This window comes from Oncorhynchus mykiss, chromosome 17, assembly GCF_013265735.2.
Source record: "Oncorhynchus mykiss isolate Arlee chromosome 17, USDA_OmykA_1.1, whole genome shotgun sequence".
Lineage (NCBI taxonomy): Eukaryota > Metazoa > Chordata > Actinopteri > Salmoniformes > Salmonidae > Oncorhynchus > Oncorhynchus mykiss.
Genome location: NC_048581.1, coordinates 27,110,621 through 27,133,362, shown reverse-complemented (window position 1 = coordinate 27,133,362; position 22,742 = coordinate 27,110,621). Strand labels below are relative to the sequence as shown.

The following is a 22,742-nucleotide window of genomic DNA, read 5'->3' as shown; positions in this document are numbered from 1 at the left end:
TACTAAATACTTCCAGTTGAGATTTCCCATACCGTTTCATCACTGAGATATGTGGAAACATTCAAAAGCCTTCGAGTAATGACAACGCCTGTTTACTGGTGCAAGTTGATTACTATAAGAAGTGCAGAACAGCAGCTTGATGCTCACGCTACAGTGGGAGAGGTTAGGGGATGTGGTGTTTGTGGCTCACACGTTATATTTCCAGTGTTAACGTGTCTGTTGTGAATGCCAAACAGTGTGACAGAAACCAAGAGAATGTCTGTGTTGGCGTGAAATACGTTAATGTTATTCAGAGTGAGTCAACTGAAAGACACTATTTCTTAGAATAAAGTGACTAAGTGAGCAGCTAACCCAATTTTGCTATCGAGAAGACTAATAGATTGACTTCTTGTTTGACAGCATAATATATATATATATGTACATACATACATACATACATACATACTGTTAAAAAAAATAAAGGGAACACTAAAATAACACATCCTAGATCTGAATGAATGAAATATTCTTATTAAATACTTTTTTCTTTACATAGTTGAATGTGCTGACAACAAAATCACACAAAAATGATCAATGGAAATTAAATTTATCAACCCATGGAGGTCTGGATTTGGAGTCACACTCAAAATTAAAGTGGAAAACCACACTACAGGCTGATCCAACTTTGATGTAATGTCCTTAAAACAAGTCAAAATGAGGCTCAGTAGTGTGTGTGGCCTCCACGTGCCTGTATGACCTCCCTACAACGCCTGGGCATGCTCCTGATGAGGTGGCGGATGGTCTCCTGAGGGATCTCCTCCCAGACCTGGACTAAAGCATCCGCCAACTCCTGGACAGTCTGTGGTGCAACGTGGCGTTGGTGGATGGAGCGAGACATGATGTCCCAGATGTGCTCAATTGGATTCAGGTCTGGGGAACGGGCGGGCCAGTCCATAGCATCAATGCCTTCCTCTTGCAGGAACTGCTGACACACTCCAGCCACATGAGGTCTAGCATTGTCTTGCATTAGGAGGAACCCAGGGCCAACCGCACCAGCATATGGTCTCACAAGGGGTCTGAGGATCTCATCTCGGTACCTAATGGCAGTCAGGCTACCTCTGGTGAGCCCCAAAGAAATGCCACCCCACACCATGACTGACCCACCGCCAAACTGGTCATGCTGGAGGATGTTGCAGGCAGCAGAACGTTCTCCACGGTGTCTCCAGACTGTCACATGTGCTCAGCGTGAACCTGCTTTCATCTGTGAAGAGCACAGGGCGCCAGTAGCGAATTTGCCAATCTCGGTGTTCTCTGGCAAATGCCAAACGTCCTGCACGGTGTTGGGCTGTAAGCACAACCCCCACCTGTGGACGTCAGGCCCTCATACCACCCTCATGGAGTCCGTTTCTGACCCAAACCTTCTTGCCACAGCTCGCATTGATGTGCCATCCTGGTTGAGCTGCACTACCTGAGCCACTTGTGTGGGTTGTAGACTCCGTCTCATGCTACCACTAGAGTGAAAGCACCGCCAGCATTCAAAAGTGACCAAAACATCAGCCAGGAAGCATAGGAACTGAGAAGTGGTCTGGTCACCACCTGCAGAACCACTCCTTTATTGGGGGTGTCTTGATAATTGTCTATAATTTCCACCTGTTGTCTATTTCATTTGCACAACAGCATGTGAAATTTATTGTCAATCAGTGTTGCTTCCTAAGTGGACAGTTTGATTTCACAGAAGTGTGATTGACTTGGAGTTACATTGTGTTGTTTAAGTGTTCCCTTTATGTTTTTGGAGCAGTGTATTTATTGCCCCCGAGGGAAAACCAGAATTGAATGGGACTTAGTCATACAGTTCCTAGTGTTCCTCCTACCGTGCTTATTGAGGTTGGCCTCCATGTGGGAGGAGTTTCCAGAGAGGCTGTCCATGGAGTTGGGGTGGGTCCACTGGGACAGACGGGACTGAGGCTGGGGAGGCTCCTTCATGGACAGGCCCCCCACCTCCATGCAGTTTACATTCATGTTTGGATTGAGTCCAGCTAAGAGAGAGAAAACATCTTAACATTGAATACACAGCTCAACACAAACCAGATTGATAAAGTAGGACATTGCAGGGACTTATACTGACGTATAGGCTTACTAGTTATACAAACAGCTTGTTTGTGAAAGATGTAGTGAGAGCATAGGGGCTGAAGGAGTGCATGTGTGAGTGACAATGTGCGTGTAGGACCTGTGTGCTGGACTCACAGAGGGGGTAGGGGCTGTAGGAGCTGGGAGAAGAATGCAGCTCTTTGGTGTGCAGGTCGGAGAGGCCCGGAGCCTGGGGGTGGCCTGGGAATGAGTCCAGGGCTGATTTGCCTTGGCCGGGGTGCAGGCCTGAGGAGGAGTGGGAGCCGGGGGGCTGCTGCTTCATCAGCAGGGCCTGGTACAGCTGACGCTGGTGCTGTTGGATCTGCTGCTGCATGTTATTGATTGTACGTGCAACCTGGGAGCAAGAGAGCGAGAAAGAAACAGAATGGGAGAAAGAGGGGGACAAAGGAGAGAGAAAGAGAATGGGGGCATAAGGCTACAATGACCGTGGCATGACTCCTACAATCAGCACCTCATCAACAGTCACTTTATCTGGTGGGAAAAGACTGCCTTTAGTGCAGTGGTTCACAAACTAGGGGTCTATGAAAATGGGGTCAGGTTTGTCTCTCAAAGTCATTGTAAATGTGTTTAACCTTAAATCTAATTCAAAATGATTCAAATCTAAAAGTATAAATTCAACCAGAGAGCGCGTTTAGGTCGGGGGAAAAGGCTGCACTTGAATCATTCTCATGGCCAATGAATAAGAAACCACACACTATTGCAGAGACTGATATTACCGACCGCAATCGATATGGTGAAAACAATGTGTGGGGAAGCAGAGGCACAGAACGATTACATCAATACCTTTGTCAGATAACACTGAATTGATGCTATAGCTAGCAATCAAGAGGAAACTGACAAAGACTCAAACTCCCCACCTTGTTCTCTCCAAACGGACGTTAGCTGCGAGGGCCGAGGTGCATCGACTTTTGCCAGGGGATGCTATTCACCGGGACATATTGTTCTGTCTCGATTGCTCGATTCCCGAGCATGAAACAGCACGAGTGATGAGCAGCGTGGCTATACTGACGAAAAACTCATTGCACTCTTATGCATGAGTCTCCCTCTACAATATGGACGCATTGTATGATACACCCACTGAGTTTTAATAGGTACACCGAAAGCAACTGCCGGCAAAAGAGGTGAGTGCTGAACTCTGATATGCAGCAGGTTAACTTCGATTGTAAACTACATCGCACTACTACTGTTCAAAAAACTGTGTGGAGATATGGGATCAGAGCACGACAATGTTCCATTTCACACCAAGGCTTAGTGGTTTTCGAGGGGGAGTGTTGGAAAGATTTTTTAGAATTCAGAGGAATTGGCATTTGCAATGGATGTAAAAACAGACTTTGATGAAAATAAAACGTGTCTCCTTGCCTATGTAACAGACATATTTGGGAAACTGAACTGAATCATGCAGGGTAAATACAAAAAAAATTAAATAAAATGATACAGATGAGTGACCAAATCAGCGAAATCCGTTTGTGATCCTGGCTCAGTTGACATATCGGTAAGTGAAAAGGAACAGCTGATCGAGCTGTAATGTGACCGTATGTTGCAGACAACGCATTCACGGGTCACTATTGAGGAGTTCTGGTTCCTGATTAAAAAAGGAACACAGTGTCGTCTCCCTCCGAGCATTAGAACTCATAGTTCGCCCATTCAGTGCTCTCGTCTGCATTAAAAACAAATATCAATCCAGGTTGGATGTGACAGGAGAGATGAGGTGTGCACTGTGGACCCCTTGACTTTAAGAAGCTCAGACGCGGCATGTTTCAAGTACACCCATATATTAGTGGTGGTGAGATAATTGTTCTTATGTCAGACAAATTTGTAATTGACTCTCATAGCCCCACATTAAAAAGTACACGATGGCGAGTTGAGAATACAAATCAGAAATACTGTTAGAATGTTTTGCAATTGCCTGCCATAGCCCTAATTAAGAAAGTAAACATTGACTGTTAACCACATGGTTGGGGTCATGAGAATTTTCAGATATCAAAATGGGGTCGTGTGCCAAAAGCATTTGGTGCTTTTTTCTTATCACAGATTAGTTCCCAATTTGCAAGAAAAAAGGATCCAACCACACAAACCACCAACTTCCGTAACTACTTCTCCATACATTCTAGAGAAATATCACTTTTGAGCAACTGGAGATGCTTTTGACAAACATTTCTCCTGCAACTTTAAGTAAGCATATCCGGTCTATTTCAACACAATACAATGTATAGCACATATCTACGCTATTATAGATATTTATTTATTTTTACCCCTTTTTCTCCCCAATTTCGTGGTATCCAATTGTTGTAGTAGCTACTATCTTGTCTCATCACTACAACTCCCGTACGGGCTCGGGAGAGACGAAGGTTGAAAGTCATGCGTCCTCCGATACACAACCCAACCAAGCCGCACTGCTTCTTAACACAGCACGCATCCAACCCGGAAGCCAGCCGCACCAATGTGTCGGAGGAAACACTGTGCACCAGGCCACCTTGGTTAGCGCACACTGCGCCCAGCCCGCCACAGGAGTCGCTGGTGCGCGATGAGACAAGGACACCCCTACCGACCAAGCCCTCCCTAACCCGGGCGACGCTAGGCCAATTGTGCGTCGCCCCACGGACCTCCCGGTCGCGGCCGGTTACGACAGAGCCTGGGCGCGAACCCAGGGACTCTGATGGCACAGCTGGCGCTGCAGTACAGCGCCCTTAACCACTGCGCCACCCGGGAGGCCCTATTATAGATTTTTTAATCATAATTTTTAACTATGTCAATGATCAAAAAAATGTGTAAAGTGATTGCAGATGTTGTAGCTTAGACCCGATTTTGATATATTCTTTGGTGTTTGAGTTGTGCCTGCCATTGGTTGAGACGCCATGCTCTTCAACACAGCGGGGACGTTCTAAAATGGGAATACATTTTAAATGTCAACTTTCTAAATGGTAGCAGGTCCACACATCAGAATGTTGACTTGAAAGGCGAATATCAGTTTTACATTATACTGTTAGTCTTCCATAGGAAACCTATCGAAATAAAACAAATAATAGAACAGACATTTATGTTCACATTCGACGGTGGGTGGACCAGCGGCCATCTTTGTCGTAGTGATTGGAAGTAAACGTTTCAATTCAAATGTCAATGATGTACCAGCTAAATTGCACCGGTTTGAAGGGATATGTCCATTCTGTTTCTATGATTGAAATTACACACACACACCTTGTATTCAAGAGCATGCCGTCTCTCAATCGATTGCAGGCACAACAAAAACCTCAGATGATGTCAAATAGGGTCAAAGCTTCAACATATTCGGAAATGCTATAATTTTTTGGGATATACCGTAATTTCCGGACTATAAGCCGCTACTTTATTCCCACACTTTGAACCTTCGCGGTTTATACAATGACGCGGCTAATTTATGGATTTTTCCCGCTTTCACAAGATTCATGCCGCCAAAAAACTGAGCACCGTCACATAATGTGACGTAAATCGAGCGCGCTCAAACTTCCCATCATTCTGATTACGGTAGTAATTTTGTCACCCTCATCATGGCAAAGACACGGAGAAATGCATATGATGCAGCTTTCAAGTTGAAGGCGATCGATCTGGCTGTTGGAAAAGGAAATAGAGCTGCTGCATGGGAGCTTGGCCTTAATGAGTCGATGATAAGACGTTGGAAACAGCAGCGTGAGGAACTGACTCAGTGCAAAAAGACAACAAACCTTTCAGAGGGAAGAAAAGCAGATGGCCCAAAGTATTTGCAGCCACTCGACATCAGCGTAAATCGTGCATTTAAGGTGGCGCTCCTTGTTCAGTGGGAGGCTTGGATGACAAATGGGGAGAAATCCTTCACTAAAACGGGCCGCAGGCGAAGAGCATCTTATGGTCAAGTCTGCCAGTGGGTCCTGACAGCGTGGAGCATTGTCAAAAAATCCACTATCATCAACGGGTTTCGAAAGGCTGGACTGCTGCGTGTTGAAGGGGCAGCATGAGCTCAGCGGGGTATTTGTCTCCGGTGAAAGTGACGAGAGCGACAATGAAAACGATCCAACATCGGATGAAGCATTTCTGAGGCTATTCAACTCCGACACCGAAGGAGATGACTTCAGTGGTTTCAGTGCACAGGAGGAGGCTTGGTAGGCTACTGTTTTAATTTTTGTTACAAGCCGTGTTTCGTTTAAAGGCTGTGTAAAGTTAATTTGTTTCAATGTACCGGTAGGCACCTGCGGTTTATAGACATGTGCGGCTTATTTATGTACAAAATACATATTTTTTAATAATTCAGTGGGTGCGGTTTATATTCAGGTGCGCTTAATAGTCCAGCAATTACGGTACTTTTTTTGTATACTTAACATTTTCAAGAAATTATAAAATAGTTTGTAAGCGTTTAAATTATATCAAACTCAACGGTTTATCTTCTCCAGTGACGAAGACATGGATGTAGGTAGGGTGGGGTATGCAAAATGGGTCAACTTTGAACACCTCCATCTTCTCACTTTCTGACCACTTGTACCATGGGCAAATATGCATGGAAAGTTTAGTTGAAAATCAAAAGGAGTGTGGTCAAAAAGTGATTGAAATCAAATGGAACGAGCCAGAGGGTCCCAGTGATGAGAATGTATTGGGGTTGAAACAGGGGCCTCTTACTTGCTGCTCTTGTTGTCTGATGGGACCGGAGACGTTGCGCTGAGCTTGCATCATCTGCTGCTGGATTTGTAAACGCTGGTACGCCTAGAAACACACAGAGAGAGAGAGAGAGAGAGAGAGAGAGAGAGAGAGAGAGAGAGAGAGAGAGAGAGCGCAAGAGAAAGAAAAAGAGATGGGAAGAGAGAAAGAGAGGCGCAACGTGAGAAAGGGAGACAAAGAGAAATAGAGGAAGGGTCATCACCTTATTCAAAAGACTGTGGGGTACCCCTGAGGGTGTCCATAAAAAATACAATAAGAATAGCCCATCCTGTCTGGTTCAGTTAGTACGCACCCTGTTTCTAATGCAGACCAGCCCATCCTGTCTGGTTCTGTTAGTACGCACCCTGTTTCTAATGCAGACCAGCCCATCATGTCTGGTTCAGTTAGTATGAACCCTGTTTCTAATGCAGACCGGCCCATCCTGTCTGGTTCAGTTAGTACGCACCCTGTTTCTAATGCAGACCGGCCCATCCTGTCTGGTTCTGTTAGTACGAACCCTGTTTCTAATGCAGACCGGCCCATCCTGTCTGGTTCTGTTAGTACGCACCCTGTTTCTAATGCAGACCAGCCCATCATGTCTGGTTCAGTTAGTACGAACCCTGTTTCTAATGCAGACCGGCCCATCCTGTCTGGTTCAGTTAGTACGCACCCTGTTTCTAATGCAGACCGGCCCATCCTGTCTGGTTCTGTTCGTATGAACCCTGTTTCTAATGCAGACCGGCCCATCCTGTCTGGTTCTGTTAGTACGAACCCTGTTTCTAATGCAGACCGGCCCATCCTGTCTGGTTCTGTTAGTACGCACCCTGTTTCTAATGCAGACCAGCCCATCATGTCTGGTTCAGTTAGTACGAACCCTGTTTCTAATGCAGACCGGCCCATCCTGTCTGGTTCAGTTAGTACGCACCCTGTTTCTAATGCAGACCGGCCCATCCTGTCTGGTTCTGTTCGTATGAATCCTGTTTCTAATGCAGACCGGCCCATCCTGTCTGGTTCTGTTCGTACGAACCTTGTTTCTAATGCAGTCACGGGCCTTTGGCTTTCACTCACCATTTGCAGTTGCTGAAGTTGGTACAACAGGGTCATTTGTTGAGGGTTTATTGGTGAGGTTAAAAGTGCAGGGTTCAGACCAATGTTTTTTGCAGCAAACTGCAAGAGCTGTGCTTGAACCTGGAGGGGAGGACAAGGAGACAGATAGAGGAAATGAGTTGGTCAGAACACCTCAAAGTATCTTCAAACAGAGTAAAGGAGTCCTGAGGAGAGCCTGGGGCTGCGGGAGAGAAACCGAGGTGGTGTGTGTACGGAGAGAAACTTGGCTGAGGTATAGTGTATGTACCTGAGGGGTGAGAAACTGAGGCACTTGAGCGCGTAGACTAGGCTGGGAGGAGCCGAGAGGCGGCACTGACGGCTGAGGAGGAGGCTGCTGCATGGCCCGGGATAGTGCTGCTCCACTACTGCCCAACATTCCACTCTGCATCTAGACACACACACACACACACACGAGAGAGGAAATGACTAAATGTCCATAAGAGTTGACATGGCAATCACTCAATCCCTACAGACAGCCGATGAATAGGATGTCCCTCACAATACACAACTCTGGTATTTGCTCACAGTCTCAGAGAAACCACAAATAAAGACACTACTGTAGTGATCAGCTTATTTCTCCATCACTTTCCAAATCATCCAGGGTCCATTTGAAAGAAAATTGTTGAAAACCTAAGGTCTACCTTATCAAACCACTGACCAATACTGGAGAAAATGGCACATTTGGAGTGCATTCAGTTGAATTAAATGGTGATCGTGATTAAACGATAGTGCTCTTTAAATGCCTCCCGCAATATGCCAATAAAAGGAAAAATGGGACACAGGTCAGGTAAAGAGAATTTTGTTCAGTGTCAGGCAAGAAGTTGTTCAATTCAATACTGTTATGACAGAGTTACAGTGCTTTGTTGGGCTTTCAAGGACTCTTATTTTCTAGTCAATATCAATGGGCTCTCCATGCAAGGTTACCGACACTTGAGACAGAGTGGTGGCAAGCTGAATGGAATTCTCAACTACATCCGAACTGTTCTCTCGAGGCCCCTATATTCTCCAGCTTCTGGCAATGGGTTTGTTCGTGTGTGAGTGAGTTAGTGAGATTGTCATGTAAGCATAATGTGTATGTGTGGGTGCTACTGTATACTTATTTACAGTAAAAGTGTTTGTGGGTGTGTGTATACCTAAACTCAGCAAAAAAATAAACTTATCTTTTTCAGGACCCTGACTTTCAAAGATAATTTGTAAAAATCCAAATAACTTCACAGATCTTCATTGTAAAGGGTTTAAACACTGTTTCCATGCTTGTTCAAGGAACCATAAATAATTAATGAACATGCACCTGTGGAACGGTCGTTAAGACACTAACAGCTTACAGATGGTAGGCAATTAAAGTCACAGTTATGAAAACTTAGGACACAGAGGCCTTTACACAGACTCTGAAAAACATCGAAAGATGCCCAGGGTCCCTGCTCATCTGCGTGAACTTGCCTTAGAAATGCTGCAAAGAGGCATGAGGACTGCAGATGTGGCCAGGGCAACAAATTGCAATGTCCGTACTGTGAGACGACTAAGACAGCGCTACATGGAGACAGGACAGACAGCTGATTGTCCTCGCAGTGGCAGACCACGTGTAACAACACCTGCACAGGATTGTACATCTGAACATCACACCTGCGGGACAGGTACAGGATGGCAACAACAACTGCCCGAGTTACACCAGGAACGCACAATCCCTCCATCAGTGCTCAGACTGTCCGCAATAGGCTGAGAGAGGCTGGACGGAGGGCTTGTAGGCCTGCTGTAAGTTAGGTCCTCACCAGACATCACCGGCAACAACGTCACCTATGGGCACAAACCCACCGTCGCTGGACCAGACAATACTGGCAAAAAGTGCTCTTCACTGATTAGTCGCTGTTTTGTCTCACCCAGGGGTGGTTGTCAGATTCGCGTTTAAGCGTTGAAGGAATGAGCGTTATACCGAGGCCTGTACTCTGGAGCAGGATCGATTTAGAGGTGGAGGGTCCGTCATGGTCTGGGGCAGTGTCACAGCATCATCGGACGGAGCTTGTTGTCATTGCAGGCAATTTCAGCACTGTGCGTTACAGGGAAGACATCCTCCTTCCTCATGTGGTACCCTTCCTGCAGGTTCATCCTGACATGACCCTCCAGCATGACAATGCCACCAGCCATACTGCTCGTTCTGTGCATGATTTCCTGCAAGACAGGAATGTCAGTGTTCTGCCATGGCCAGCGAAGAACCCGGATCTCAATCCCATTGAGCACGTCTGGGACCTGTTAGATCGGAGGGTGAGGGCTAGGGCCATTCACCCCAGAAAAGTCCGGGAACTTGCAGGTGCCTTGGTGGAAGTGTGGGGTAACATCTCATAGCAAGAACTGGCAAATCTGGTGCAGTCCATGAGGGGATGCACTGCAGTACTTAATACAGCTAGCTGGTGGCCACACCAGATACGGACTGTTACTTTTGATTTTGACCCCCCCTTTGTTCAGGGACACATCATTCCATTTCTGTTAGTCACATGTCTGTGGAACTTGTTCAGTTTATGTCTCAGTTGTTGAATCGTGTTATGTTCATACAAATATTTTACACATGTTAAGTAGGTTGTTAGGTTTGGGGTGACAGGGTAGCCTAGTGGTTAGAGCGTTGGACTAGTAACCGGAAGGTTGCAAGTTCAAATCCCCGAGCTGACAATATACAAATCTGTCGTTCTGCCCCTGAACACGCAGTTAAACCCACTGTTCCTAGGCCGTCATTGAAAATAAGAATTTGTTCTTAACTGACTTGCCTAGTTAAATAAAGGTAAAGTAAAAAAAGGTTTGTTGAAAATAAACTCTTTTTTTGCTAAATTTATTTGTGTGTATGTATGCGCCACAGACGGGATCTGAACCAACGTCTTAACAGTAAACCGCAGGAAGGGCTACCTCATTACGAGACTTTGATCCTGACTCCTTGTCCTCTACAGGTGCAGCACATGCCTTTCACCCCCCTTACCTGTCTGTTATTTAAGTTCTGCATGTTGAGCCCTGGGGAGCCCAGGGCCAGCCCAGGCTGCAGGTTGTTAACCAGGGGGAGCTTCAGGCTGACGGGAGAAGGCAGAAACGGTGAGGGGGGGGCGTCATCTGACAGACCACCGTCCTGGAACCAGGGAGGAGGGGAGACGAGATCAGTCAGTAAATCATTTCAGTTAATCACTTTTTTTGTATGGCACGTTTTACAAAGGATGTAAACTTCTCATAATCCCAACCCCGGTAATAAGAAAAGGTGGGACTGAAAACCTCAAAACTATTTTCACCATTCCATTTTCATTGGCAGGTGTGTGTGTGGTTTAATCCTTTGTCAATGGACATGCCTTTCACTAGCTGTCTTTCTATCGTATGAACAGAACTTCTGTTGATTCCTGATACAATGCTAGTGGCATTCATATAGTACCTTGTCTAGGAATGGGCTGCGGTCCGAGGAGGGGTCTTTGGAGAGGGCCTGAGGACGACAACCCAACGGCTTGTTCATCCCGTTGTTGTAGTCTGACATGCCCATGCCCCGCTTGTCCAGTTCAGTCTTCTTCTCCAACAAAGCACCTTGGGAGAGAGAAAGATCAGATAAGTATGGAATACGGATACACAGACCCCCACACACGCAGTCAGTCAGTCAGCCCAACACAGACACACACAGTCAGACACACACACACACACAGTCAGACACAGTCAGACACACACACAGTCAGACACACACAGTCAGACACACACAGTCAGACACACACACACACAGTCAAGACACACACACACAGTCAAGACACACACACACACACACAGTCAGTCAGACACACATTCAGACAGGCACACACACAGTCAGACAGGCACACACACAGTCAGACAGGCACACACACAGTCAGACAGGCACACACACAGTCAGTCAGTCAGACACACAGTCAGTCAGTCAGACACACAGTCAGTCAGTCAGACACACAGTCAGTCAGTCAGACACACAGTCAGTCAGTCAGACACACACAGTCAGTCAGACACACACAGTCAGTCAGACACACACAGTCAGTCAGACACACACCCACACACAGTCAGTCAGACACACACACACACGTCAGACACACACACACACACACAGTCAGACACACATACACACAGTCAGACACACACACACACACACACAGTCAGTCAGTCAGAAAGACAGACACACACAGTCAGACAGACACACACACAGTCAGTCAGACACACACAGTCAGACAGGCACACACACAGTCAGTCAGTCAGAAAGACAGACACACAGTCAGACACACACACACAGTCAGTCAGACACACACAGTCAGACAGGCACACAGTCAGACAGGCACACACACACAGTCAGTCAGTCAGACACACAGTCAGACACACACAGTCAGTCAGTCACACACAGTCAGTCAGACACACACAGCCAGTCAGACACACACAGTCAGTCAGTCAGTCAGACACACACACAGTCAGTCAGTCAGACACACAGACACACAGTCAGACACACAGACACACAGTCAGACACACAGTCAGACACACACACACAGTCAGTCAGTCAGACACACACACAGTCAGTCAGTCAGACACACACAGTCAGTCAGACACACACACAGTCAGTCAGACACACACACAGTCAGTCAGACACACACAGTCAGTCAGTCAGACACACACACAGTCAGTCAGACACACACAGTCAGTCAGACACACACACAGTCAGTCAGACACACAGTCAGTCAGTCAGACACACAGTCAGTCAGTCAGACACACACACAGTCAGTCAGTCAGACACACACACAGTCAGTCAGTCAGACACACAGTCAGTCAGTCAGACACACAGTCAGTCAGAAAGACAGACACAGTCAGTCAGAAAGACAGACACAGTCAGTCAGAAAGACAGACACACACACAGTCAGTCAGTCAGTCACACACAGACAGACACACAGACACACAGTCAGACACACAGACACACAGTCAGACACACACACACAGTCAGTCAGACACACACACACACAGTCAGTCAGACACACACACACAGTCAGTCAGACACACACACAGTCAGTCAGACACACACACAGTCAGTCAGACACACACAGTCAGTCAGACACACACACAGTCAGACACACAGTCAGTCAGACACACAGTCAGTCAGACACACACACAGTCACACACACACACACAGTCAGACACACACACACACACAGTCAGTCAGACACACACACACACACAGTCAGACACACACACAGTCAGACAGTCAGACACACACACACAGTCAGACACACAGTCAGACACACACACCAGTCAGTCAGACACACCAGTCAGTCAGACACACCAGTCAGTCAGACACACCAGTCAGTCAGACACACACACACAACAGTCAGTCAGACACACACACACACAACAGTCAGTCAGTCAGATCAGATAAGTATGGAATACGGATACACAGACCCCCACACACACAGTCAGTCAGTCAGCCCAACAAAGACACACACACACACACAGTCAGACACAGTCAGACACAGTCAGACACAGTCAGACACACACACAGTCAGATACACACACACAGTCAGACACACAGTCAAGACACACACACAGTCAAGACACACACACAGTCAAGACACACACACAGTCAGACACACAGTCAGACACACACACACAGTCAGACACACACACACACAGTCAGACACACACACACAGTCAGACAGGCAGACAGACAGACAGACAGACAGTCAGTCAGACACACACACAGTCAGACAGGCACACAGTCAGACAGGCACACACACGGTCAGTCAGACACACAGTCAGTCAGTCAGACACACAGTCAGTCAGTCAGACACACAGTCAGTCAGTCAGACACACAGTCAGTCAGTCAGACACACAGTCAGTCAGTCAGACACACAGTCAGTCAGTCAGACACACAGTCAGTCAGTCAGACACACAGTCAGTCAGTCATACACACAGTCAGTCAGTCAGACACACAGTCAGTCAGTCAGACACACACACAGTCAGTCAGACACACACACAGTCAGTCAGACACACACACAGTCAGTCAGACACACACACAGTCAGTCAGACACACACACAGTCAGTAAGACACACACAGTCACAGTCAGTCAGACACACACACACACAGTCAGTCAGACACACACAAAGTCAGTCAGACACACACACAGTCAGTCAGACACACACACAGTCAGTCAGACACACACACAGTCAGTAAGACACACAGTCAGTCAGACACACAGTCAGTCAGACACACAGTCAGTCAGACACACACACAGTCAGACACAGTCAGACACACACACACACACAGTCAGTCAGACACACACACACACACAGTCAGACACACACACAGTCAGACAGTCAGACACACACACAGTCAGACACAGTCAGACACACACACCAGTCAGTCAGACACACCAGTCAGTCAGACACACCAGTCAGTCAGACACACACACACACAACAGTCAGTCAGACACACACACAACAGTCAGTCAGTCAGATCAGATAAGTATGGAATACGGATACACAGACCCCCACACACACAGTCAGTCAGTCAGCCCAACAAAGACACACACACAGTCAGACACAGTCAGACACACACACACACACACAGTCAGATACACACAGTCAGATACACACACACAGTCAGACACACAGTCAAGACACACACACAGTCAAGACACACACACAGTCAAGACACACACACAGTCAAGACACACACACAGTCAGACACACACACACAGTCAGACACACACACACACAGTCAGTCAGACAGGCACACACACAGTCAGTCAGTCAGACACACACACAGTCAGTCAGACACACACACAGTCAGTCAGACACACACACAGTCAGTCAGACACACACACAGTCAGTCAGACACACACACACACACACACAGTCAGTCACACACACAGTCAGTCAGACACACACACACAGTCAGTCAGACACACACACACAGTCAGTCAGACACACACACACAGTCAGTCAGACACACACACACACAGTCAGACACACACAGTCAGACAGGCACACAGTCAGACAGGCACACACACAGTCAGTCAGAAAGACAGACACACACACACAGTCAGTCAGAAAGACAGACACACAGTCAGACAGGCACACACACAGTCAGACAGGCACACACACAGTCAGACAGGCACACACACAGTCAGTCAGAAAGACAGACAGACACACAGTCAGTCAGACAGGCACACACACAGTCAGACAGGCACACACACAGTCAGTCAGTCAGACACACAGTCAGTCAGAGACACACAGTCAGTCAGTCAGACACACAGTCAGTCAGAGACACACAGTCAGTCAGACACACAGTCAGTCAGAGACACACAGTCAGTCAGTCAGACACACAGTCAGTCAGTCAGACACAGTCAGCCAGACACACACAGTCAGTCAGTCAGACACACACAGTCAGTCAGTCAGTCAGACACACAGTCAGTCAGTCAGACACACACAGTCAGTCAGACACACACAGCCAGTCAGTCAGACACACACAGTCAGTCAGTCAGTCAGACACACAGTCAGTCATTCAGTCAGACACACAAACACATAGTCAGACACACACACACAGTCAAGACACACACACAGTCACACAGTCAAGACACACACACACACACACACACACAGTCAGACACACACACACACAGTCAGACACACACACACAGTCAGACACACACACAGTCAGACACACACACAGTCAGTCAGACACACAGTCAGTCAGGCACACACACAGTCAGTCAGTCAGACACACACAGTCAGTCAGTCAGACACACACAGTCAGTCAGTCAGACACACAGTCAGTCAGACACACAGTCAGTCAGACACACAGTCAGTCAGACACACAGTCAGTCAGACACACAGTCAGACAGTCAGACACACACAGTCAGTCAGTCAGACACACACAGTCAGTCAGTCAGACACACAGTCAGTCAGTCAGACACACAGTCAGTCAGACACACAGTCAGTCAGACACACACACACACACAGTCAGTCAGACACACACACAGTCAGTCAGACACACACACAGTCAGTCAGACACACACACAGTCAGTCAGACACACACAGTCAGACACACACAGTCAGTCAGACACACACACACAGTCAGTCAGACACACAGTCAGACACACACACACACAGTCAGACACACATACACACAGTCAGACACACACACACACACAGTCAGACAGGCACACAGTCAGACAGGCACACACACAGTCAGTCAGTCAGAAAGACAGACACACACACAGTCAGACAGACACACACACAGTCAAACAGGCACACAGTCAGACAGGCACACACACACAGTCAGTCAGTCAGTCAGACACACAGTCGGTCAGTCACACAGTCAGTCAGACACACACAGTCAGTCAGTCACACACAGTCAGTCAGTCACACACAGTCAGTCAGTCACACACAGTCAGTCAGTCACACACAGTCAGTCAGACACACACAGTCAGTCAGACACACAGTCAGTCAGAAAGACAGACACACACACAGTCAGTCAGTCAGTCAGACACACACACAGACACACAGTCAGTCAGACACACACACAGACACACAGTCAGTCAGACACACAGACACAGACACACAGTCAGACACACAGACACACAGTCAGACACACACACACAGTCAGTCAGACACACACACAGTCAGTCAGACACACACAGTCAGTCAGACACACAGTCAGTCAGACACACAGTCAGTCAGTCAGACACAGTCAGTCAGTCAGACACACAGTCAGTCAGAAAGACAGACACACACAGTCAGTCAGTCAGACACACAGACACACAGTCAGACACACACACACACAGTCAGTCAGACACACACACACACACACACACACAGTCAGTCAGACACACACACACACAGTCAGTCAGACACACACACACACAGTCAGTCAGACACACACACACAAAGTCAGTCAGACACACACACACACAGTCAGTCACACACAGTCAGTCAGACACACACAGTCAGTCACACACACAGTCAGTCAGACACACACAGTCAGTCAGACACACACACAGTCAGTCAGACACACACACAGTCAGTCAGACACACACACAGTCAGTCAGACACACACACAGTCAGTCAGACACACCAGTCAGTCAGACACACCAGTCAGTCAGACACACACACACAACAGTCAGTCAGACACACACAACAGTCAGTCAGTCAGATCAGATAAGTATGGAATACGGATACACAGACCCCCACACACGCAGTCAGTCAGTCAGCCCAACAAAGACACACACACAGTCAGACACAGTCAGACACACACACAGTCAGATACACAAACACAGACACACACAGTCAGACACACAGTCAGACACACACACACACAGTCAGACACACACACACACAGTCAGACACACACACACAGTCAGACACACAGTCAGACACACAGTCAGACACACACAGTCAGACACACACACAGTCAAGACACACACACAGTCAGACACACACAGTCAGTCAGACACACACACAGTCAGTCAGACAGACACAGTCAGTCAGACACACAGTCAGTCAGACAGGCACACACACAGTCAGTCAGTCAGACACACAGTCAGTCAGTCAGACACACAGTCAGTCAGTCAGACACACAGTCAGTCAGTCAGTCAGACACACACACAGTCAGTCAGACACACACAGTCAGTCAGACACACACACACAGTCAGTCAGACACACACACACAGTCAGTCAGACACACACACACAGTCAGTCAGACACACACACACAGTCAGTCAGACACACACACACAGTCAGTCAGACACACAGTCAGTCAGACACACACAGTCAGTCAGACACACACAGTCAGACAGGCACACACACAGTCAGACAGGCACACACACAGTCAGACAGGCACACACACAGTCAGTCAGAAAGACAGACACACACACAGTCAGACAGGCACACACACAGTCAGTCAGAAAGACAGACACACACACAGTCAGAAAGACAGACACACACAGTCAGACAGGCACACACACAGTCAGACAGGCACACACACAGTCAGACAGGCACACACACAGTCAGTCAGTCAGACACACAGTCAGTCAGTCAGTCAGACACACACACAGTCAGTCAGACACACACAGTCAGTCAGACACACACACACAGTCAGTCAGACACACACACACAGTCAGTCAGACACACACACACAGTCAGTCAGACACACACACACAGTCAGTCAGACACACAGTCAGTCAGACACACACAGTCAGTCAGACACACACAGTCAGACAGGCACACACACAGTCAGACAGGCACACACACAGTCAGACAGGCACACACACAGTCAGACAGGCACACACACAGTCAGTCAGAAAGACAGACACACACACAGTCAGAAAGACAGACACACACAGTCAGACAGACACACACACAGTCAGACAGGCACACACACAGTCAGACAGGCACACACACACAGTCAGTCAGTCAGACACACAGTCAGTCAGAGACACACAGTCAGTCAGTCAGACACACAGTCAGTCAGTCAGACACACAGTCAGTCAGTCAGACACACAGTCAGTCAGTCAGACACACAGTCAGTCAGACACACACACAGTCAGTCAGACACACACACAGTCAGTCAGACACACACACAGTCAGTCAGACACACACACAGACAGTCAGACACACACACACACAGTCAGACACACACACACACACACACAGTCAGACACACACACACACAGTCAGTCAGACACACACACAGTCAGTCAGACACACACACAGTCAGTCAGACACACACACAGTCAGTCAGACACACACACAGTCAGTCAGTCAGACACACACACAGTCAGTCAGTCAGACACACCAGTCAGTCAGACACACCAGTCAGTCAGACACACAGTCAGACACACACACAGTCAGACACACAGTCAGACACACAGTCAGTCAGTCAGTCACACACACACAGTCAGTCAGACACACACACACACAGTCAGTCAGACACACACAGTCAGTCAGACACACACAGTCAGTCAGACACACACACACAGTCAGTCAGACACACACACAGTCAATCAGACACACACACAGTCAATCAGACACACACACAGTCAGTCAGTCAGACACACACACAGTCAGTCAGTCAGACACACACACAGTCAGTCAGACACACACACAGTCAGACACACACACAGTCAGTCAGACACACACACAGTCAGTCAGACACACACAGTCAGTCAGACACACACAGTCAGTCAGACACACACAGTCAGTCAGACACACACAGTCAGTCAGACACACAGTCAGTCAGACACACAGTCAGTCAGACACACACAGTCAGTCAGACACACACACACAGTCAGTCACACACACACACAGTCAGTCACACACACACAGTCAGTCAGTCAGACACACACACACAGTCAGTCAGTCAGACAGGCACACAGTCAGTCAGAAAGACAGACACACACACAGTCAGACAGACACACACACAGTCAGTCAGACACACACACACAGTCAGACAGGCACACACACACAGTCAGACAGGCACACACACACAGTCAGTCAGTCAGACACACAGTCAGTCAGAGACACACAGTCAGTCAGAGACACACAGTCAGTCAGAGACACAGTCAGTCAGACACACAGTCAGTCAGTCAGACACACAGTCAGTCAGTCAGACACACAGTCAGTCAGTCAGACACACAGTCAGTCAGACACACAGTCAGTCAGACACACACACACAGTCAGTCAGACAGGCACACACACAGTCAGTCAGACAGGCACATAGTCAGACAGGCACACACACAGTCAGACATGCACACACAGTCAGTCAGAAAGACAGACACACAGTCAGTCAGAAAGACAGACACACACACAGTCAGACAGACACACACACACACAGACAGGCACACACACAGTCAGACAGGCACACACACACAGTCAGTCAGACACACAGTCAGTCAGTCAGACACACAGTCAGTCAGTCAGACACACAGTCAGTCAGTCAGACACACAGTCAGTCAGACACACACACAGTCAGTCAGACACACACACAGTCAGTCAGACACACACACACACAGTCAGACACACACACACACACAGTCAGACACACACACACACAGTCAGACACACACACACAGTCAGACACACACACAGTCAGACACACACACAGTCAGACACACACACAGTCAGACACACACACAGTCAGACACACACACACACAGTCAGTCAGACACACACACAGTCAGTCAGACACACACACACAGTCAGACACACACACCAGTCAGTCAGACACACCAGTCAGTCAGACACACACACACACAACAGTCAGTCAGACAAACACACAGTCAGACACACACACACACACAGTCAGACACACAGTCAGACACACAGTCAGTCAGTCAGTCACACACACACAGTCAGTCAGACACACACACACACAAAGTCAGTCAGACACACACAGTCAGACACACACACAGTCAGACACACACACAGTCAGTCAGTCAGTCAGTCACACACACAGTCAGTCAGACACACAGTCAGTCAGTCAGACACACACACAGTCAGTCAGTCAGACACACACACAGTCAGTCAGTCAGACACACACACAGTCAGTCAGTCAGACACACACACAGTCAGTCAGACACACACACAGTCAGTCAGACACACACACACACAGTCAGTCACACACACAGTCAGTCAGACACACACAGTCAGTCACACACACACACAGTCAGTCAGACACACACACACACAGTCAGACAGACACACACACAGTCAGTCAGACACACACACAGTCAGTCAGACACACACACAGTCAGTCAGACACACACACACACACACAGTCAGACAGGCACACAGTCAGACAGGCACACAGTCAGACAGGCACACAGTCAGTCAGAGACACACAGTCAGTCAGAGACACACAGTCAGTCAGAGACACACAGTCAGACACACAGTCAGTCAGACACACAGTCAGTCAGTCAGACACACAGTCAGTCAGTCAGACACACAGTCAGTCAGTCAGACACACAGTCAGTCAGTCAGACACACAGTCAGTCAGACAGTCAGACACACAGTCAGTCAGACACACACACACAGTCAGTCAGTCAGACACACACACAGTCAGTCAGACAGGCACACAGTCAGACAGGCACACACACAGTCAGACAGGCACACACAGTCAGTCAGAAAGACAGACACACAGTCAGTCAGAAAGACAGACACACACACAGTCAGACACACACACACACACACACAGACAGGCACACAGTCAGACAGGCACACACACAGTCAGTCAGTCAGACACACAGTCAGTCAGTCAGACACACAGTCAGTCAGACACACACACACAGTCAGTCAGTCAGACACACAGTCAGTCAGTCAGACACACACAGTCAGTCAGACACACACAGTCAGTCAGTCAGACAGACACACACAGTCAGTCAGACACACACACACACACACACAGTCAGTCAGGCACACACACAGTCAGTCAGTCAGACACACAGTCAGTCAGTCAGACACACAGTCAGTCAGTCAGACACACAGTCAGTCAGTCAGACACACAGTCAGTCAGTCAGACAAACAGTCAGTCAGTCAGACAAACAGTCAGTCAGTCAGACAAACAGTCAGTCAGTCAGACACACAGTCAGTCAGTCAGACACACACAGTCAGTCAGACACACACACACAGTCAGTCAGACACACACACACAGTCAGTCAGACACACACACAGTCAGTCAGACACACACACACAGTCAGTCAGACACACACACAGTCAGTCAGACACACACACAGTCAGACACACACACAGTCAGACACAGTCAGACACACACAGTCAGACACAGTCAGACACAGTCAGACACACACACAGTCAGTCAGACACACACACACAGTCAGTCAGACACACACACAGTCAGACACACACACAGTCAGACACACACACACACACAGTCAGTCAGACACACACACAGTCAGACACAGTCAGACACACACACACAGTCAGACACAGTCAGACACACACACCAGTCAGTCAGACACACCAGTCAGTCAGACACACCAGTCAGTCAGACACACCAGTCAGTCAGACACACCAGTCAGTCAGACACACACACACAACAGTCAGTCAGACACACACACAACAGTCAGTCAGTCAGATCAGATAAGTATGGAATACGGATACACAGACCCCCACACACGCAGTCAGTCAGTCAGCCCAACAAAGACACACACACACAGTCAGACACAGTCAGACACAGTCAGACACAGTCAGAAACACACACACACACAGTCAGATACACACAGTCAGACACACAGTCAGACACACACAGTCAGACACACACACAGTCAGACACACACACAGTCAAGACACACACACAGTCAAGACACACACACAGTCAAGACACACACACAGTCAAGACACACACACAGTCAGACACACACACACAGTCAGACACACACACACAGTCAGACACACACACACACAGTCAGACACACACACACACACAGTCAGACACACACACACACACAGTCAGACACACACACACACAGTCAGACACACACACACACACAGTCAGACACACACACACACAGTCAGACACACACACACACAGTCAGACACACACACACACAGTCAGACACACACACACACAGTCAGACACACACACACAGTCAGACACACACACACAGTCAGACACACACACACACAGTCAGACACACACACACAGTCAGACACACACACACAGTCAGACACACACACACAGTCAGACACACACACACAGTCAGACACACACACAGTCAGACAGGCAGACAGACAGTCAGTCAGACACACAGTCAGTCAGACAGGCACACACACACAGTCAGTCAGTCAGACACACAGTCAGTCAGAGACACACAGTCAGTCAGAGACACACAGTCAGT

General features: G+C 48.0%; 1 protein-coding gene across 4 annotated transcripts in view; it reads right to left on the bottom strand.

Moving 5' to 3' along the window:
• The window catches only part of tnrc6c2 (trinucleotide repeat containing adaptor 6C2), a 94,850-nt gene that overhangs the window by 15,938 nt on the left and 56,170 nt on the right, over nt 1-22,742 (bottom strand). For all 4 annotated transcript variants that reach the window (XM_036949496.1, XM_036949497.1, XM_036949498.1 and 1 more), the window contains 7 exons: nt 11,276-11,421; nt 10,838-10,981; nt 8,123-8,263; nt 7,837-7,956; nt 6,751-6,834; nt 2,224-2,461; nt 1,851-2,015 (listed from right to left, as the gene is read on the bottom strand). In XM_036949496.1, coding sequence (XP_036805391.1) covers nt 1,851-2,015; nt 2,224-2,461; nt 6,751-6,834; nt 7,837-7,956; nt 8,123-8,263; nt 10,838-10,981; nt 11,276-11,421 — 1,038 coding nt within the window. The remainder of the gene's footprint in view (nt 1-1,850; nt 2,016-2,223; nt 2,462-6,750; nt 6,835-7,836; nt 7,957-8,122; nt 8,264-10,837; nt 10,982-11,275; nt 11,422-22,742) is intronic.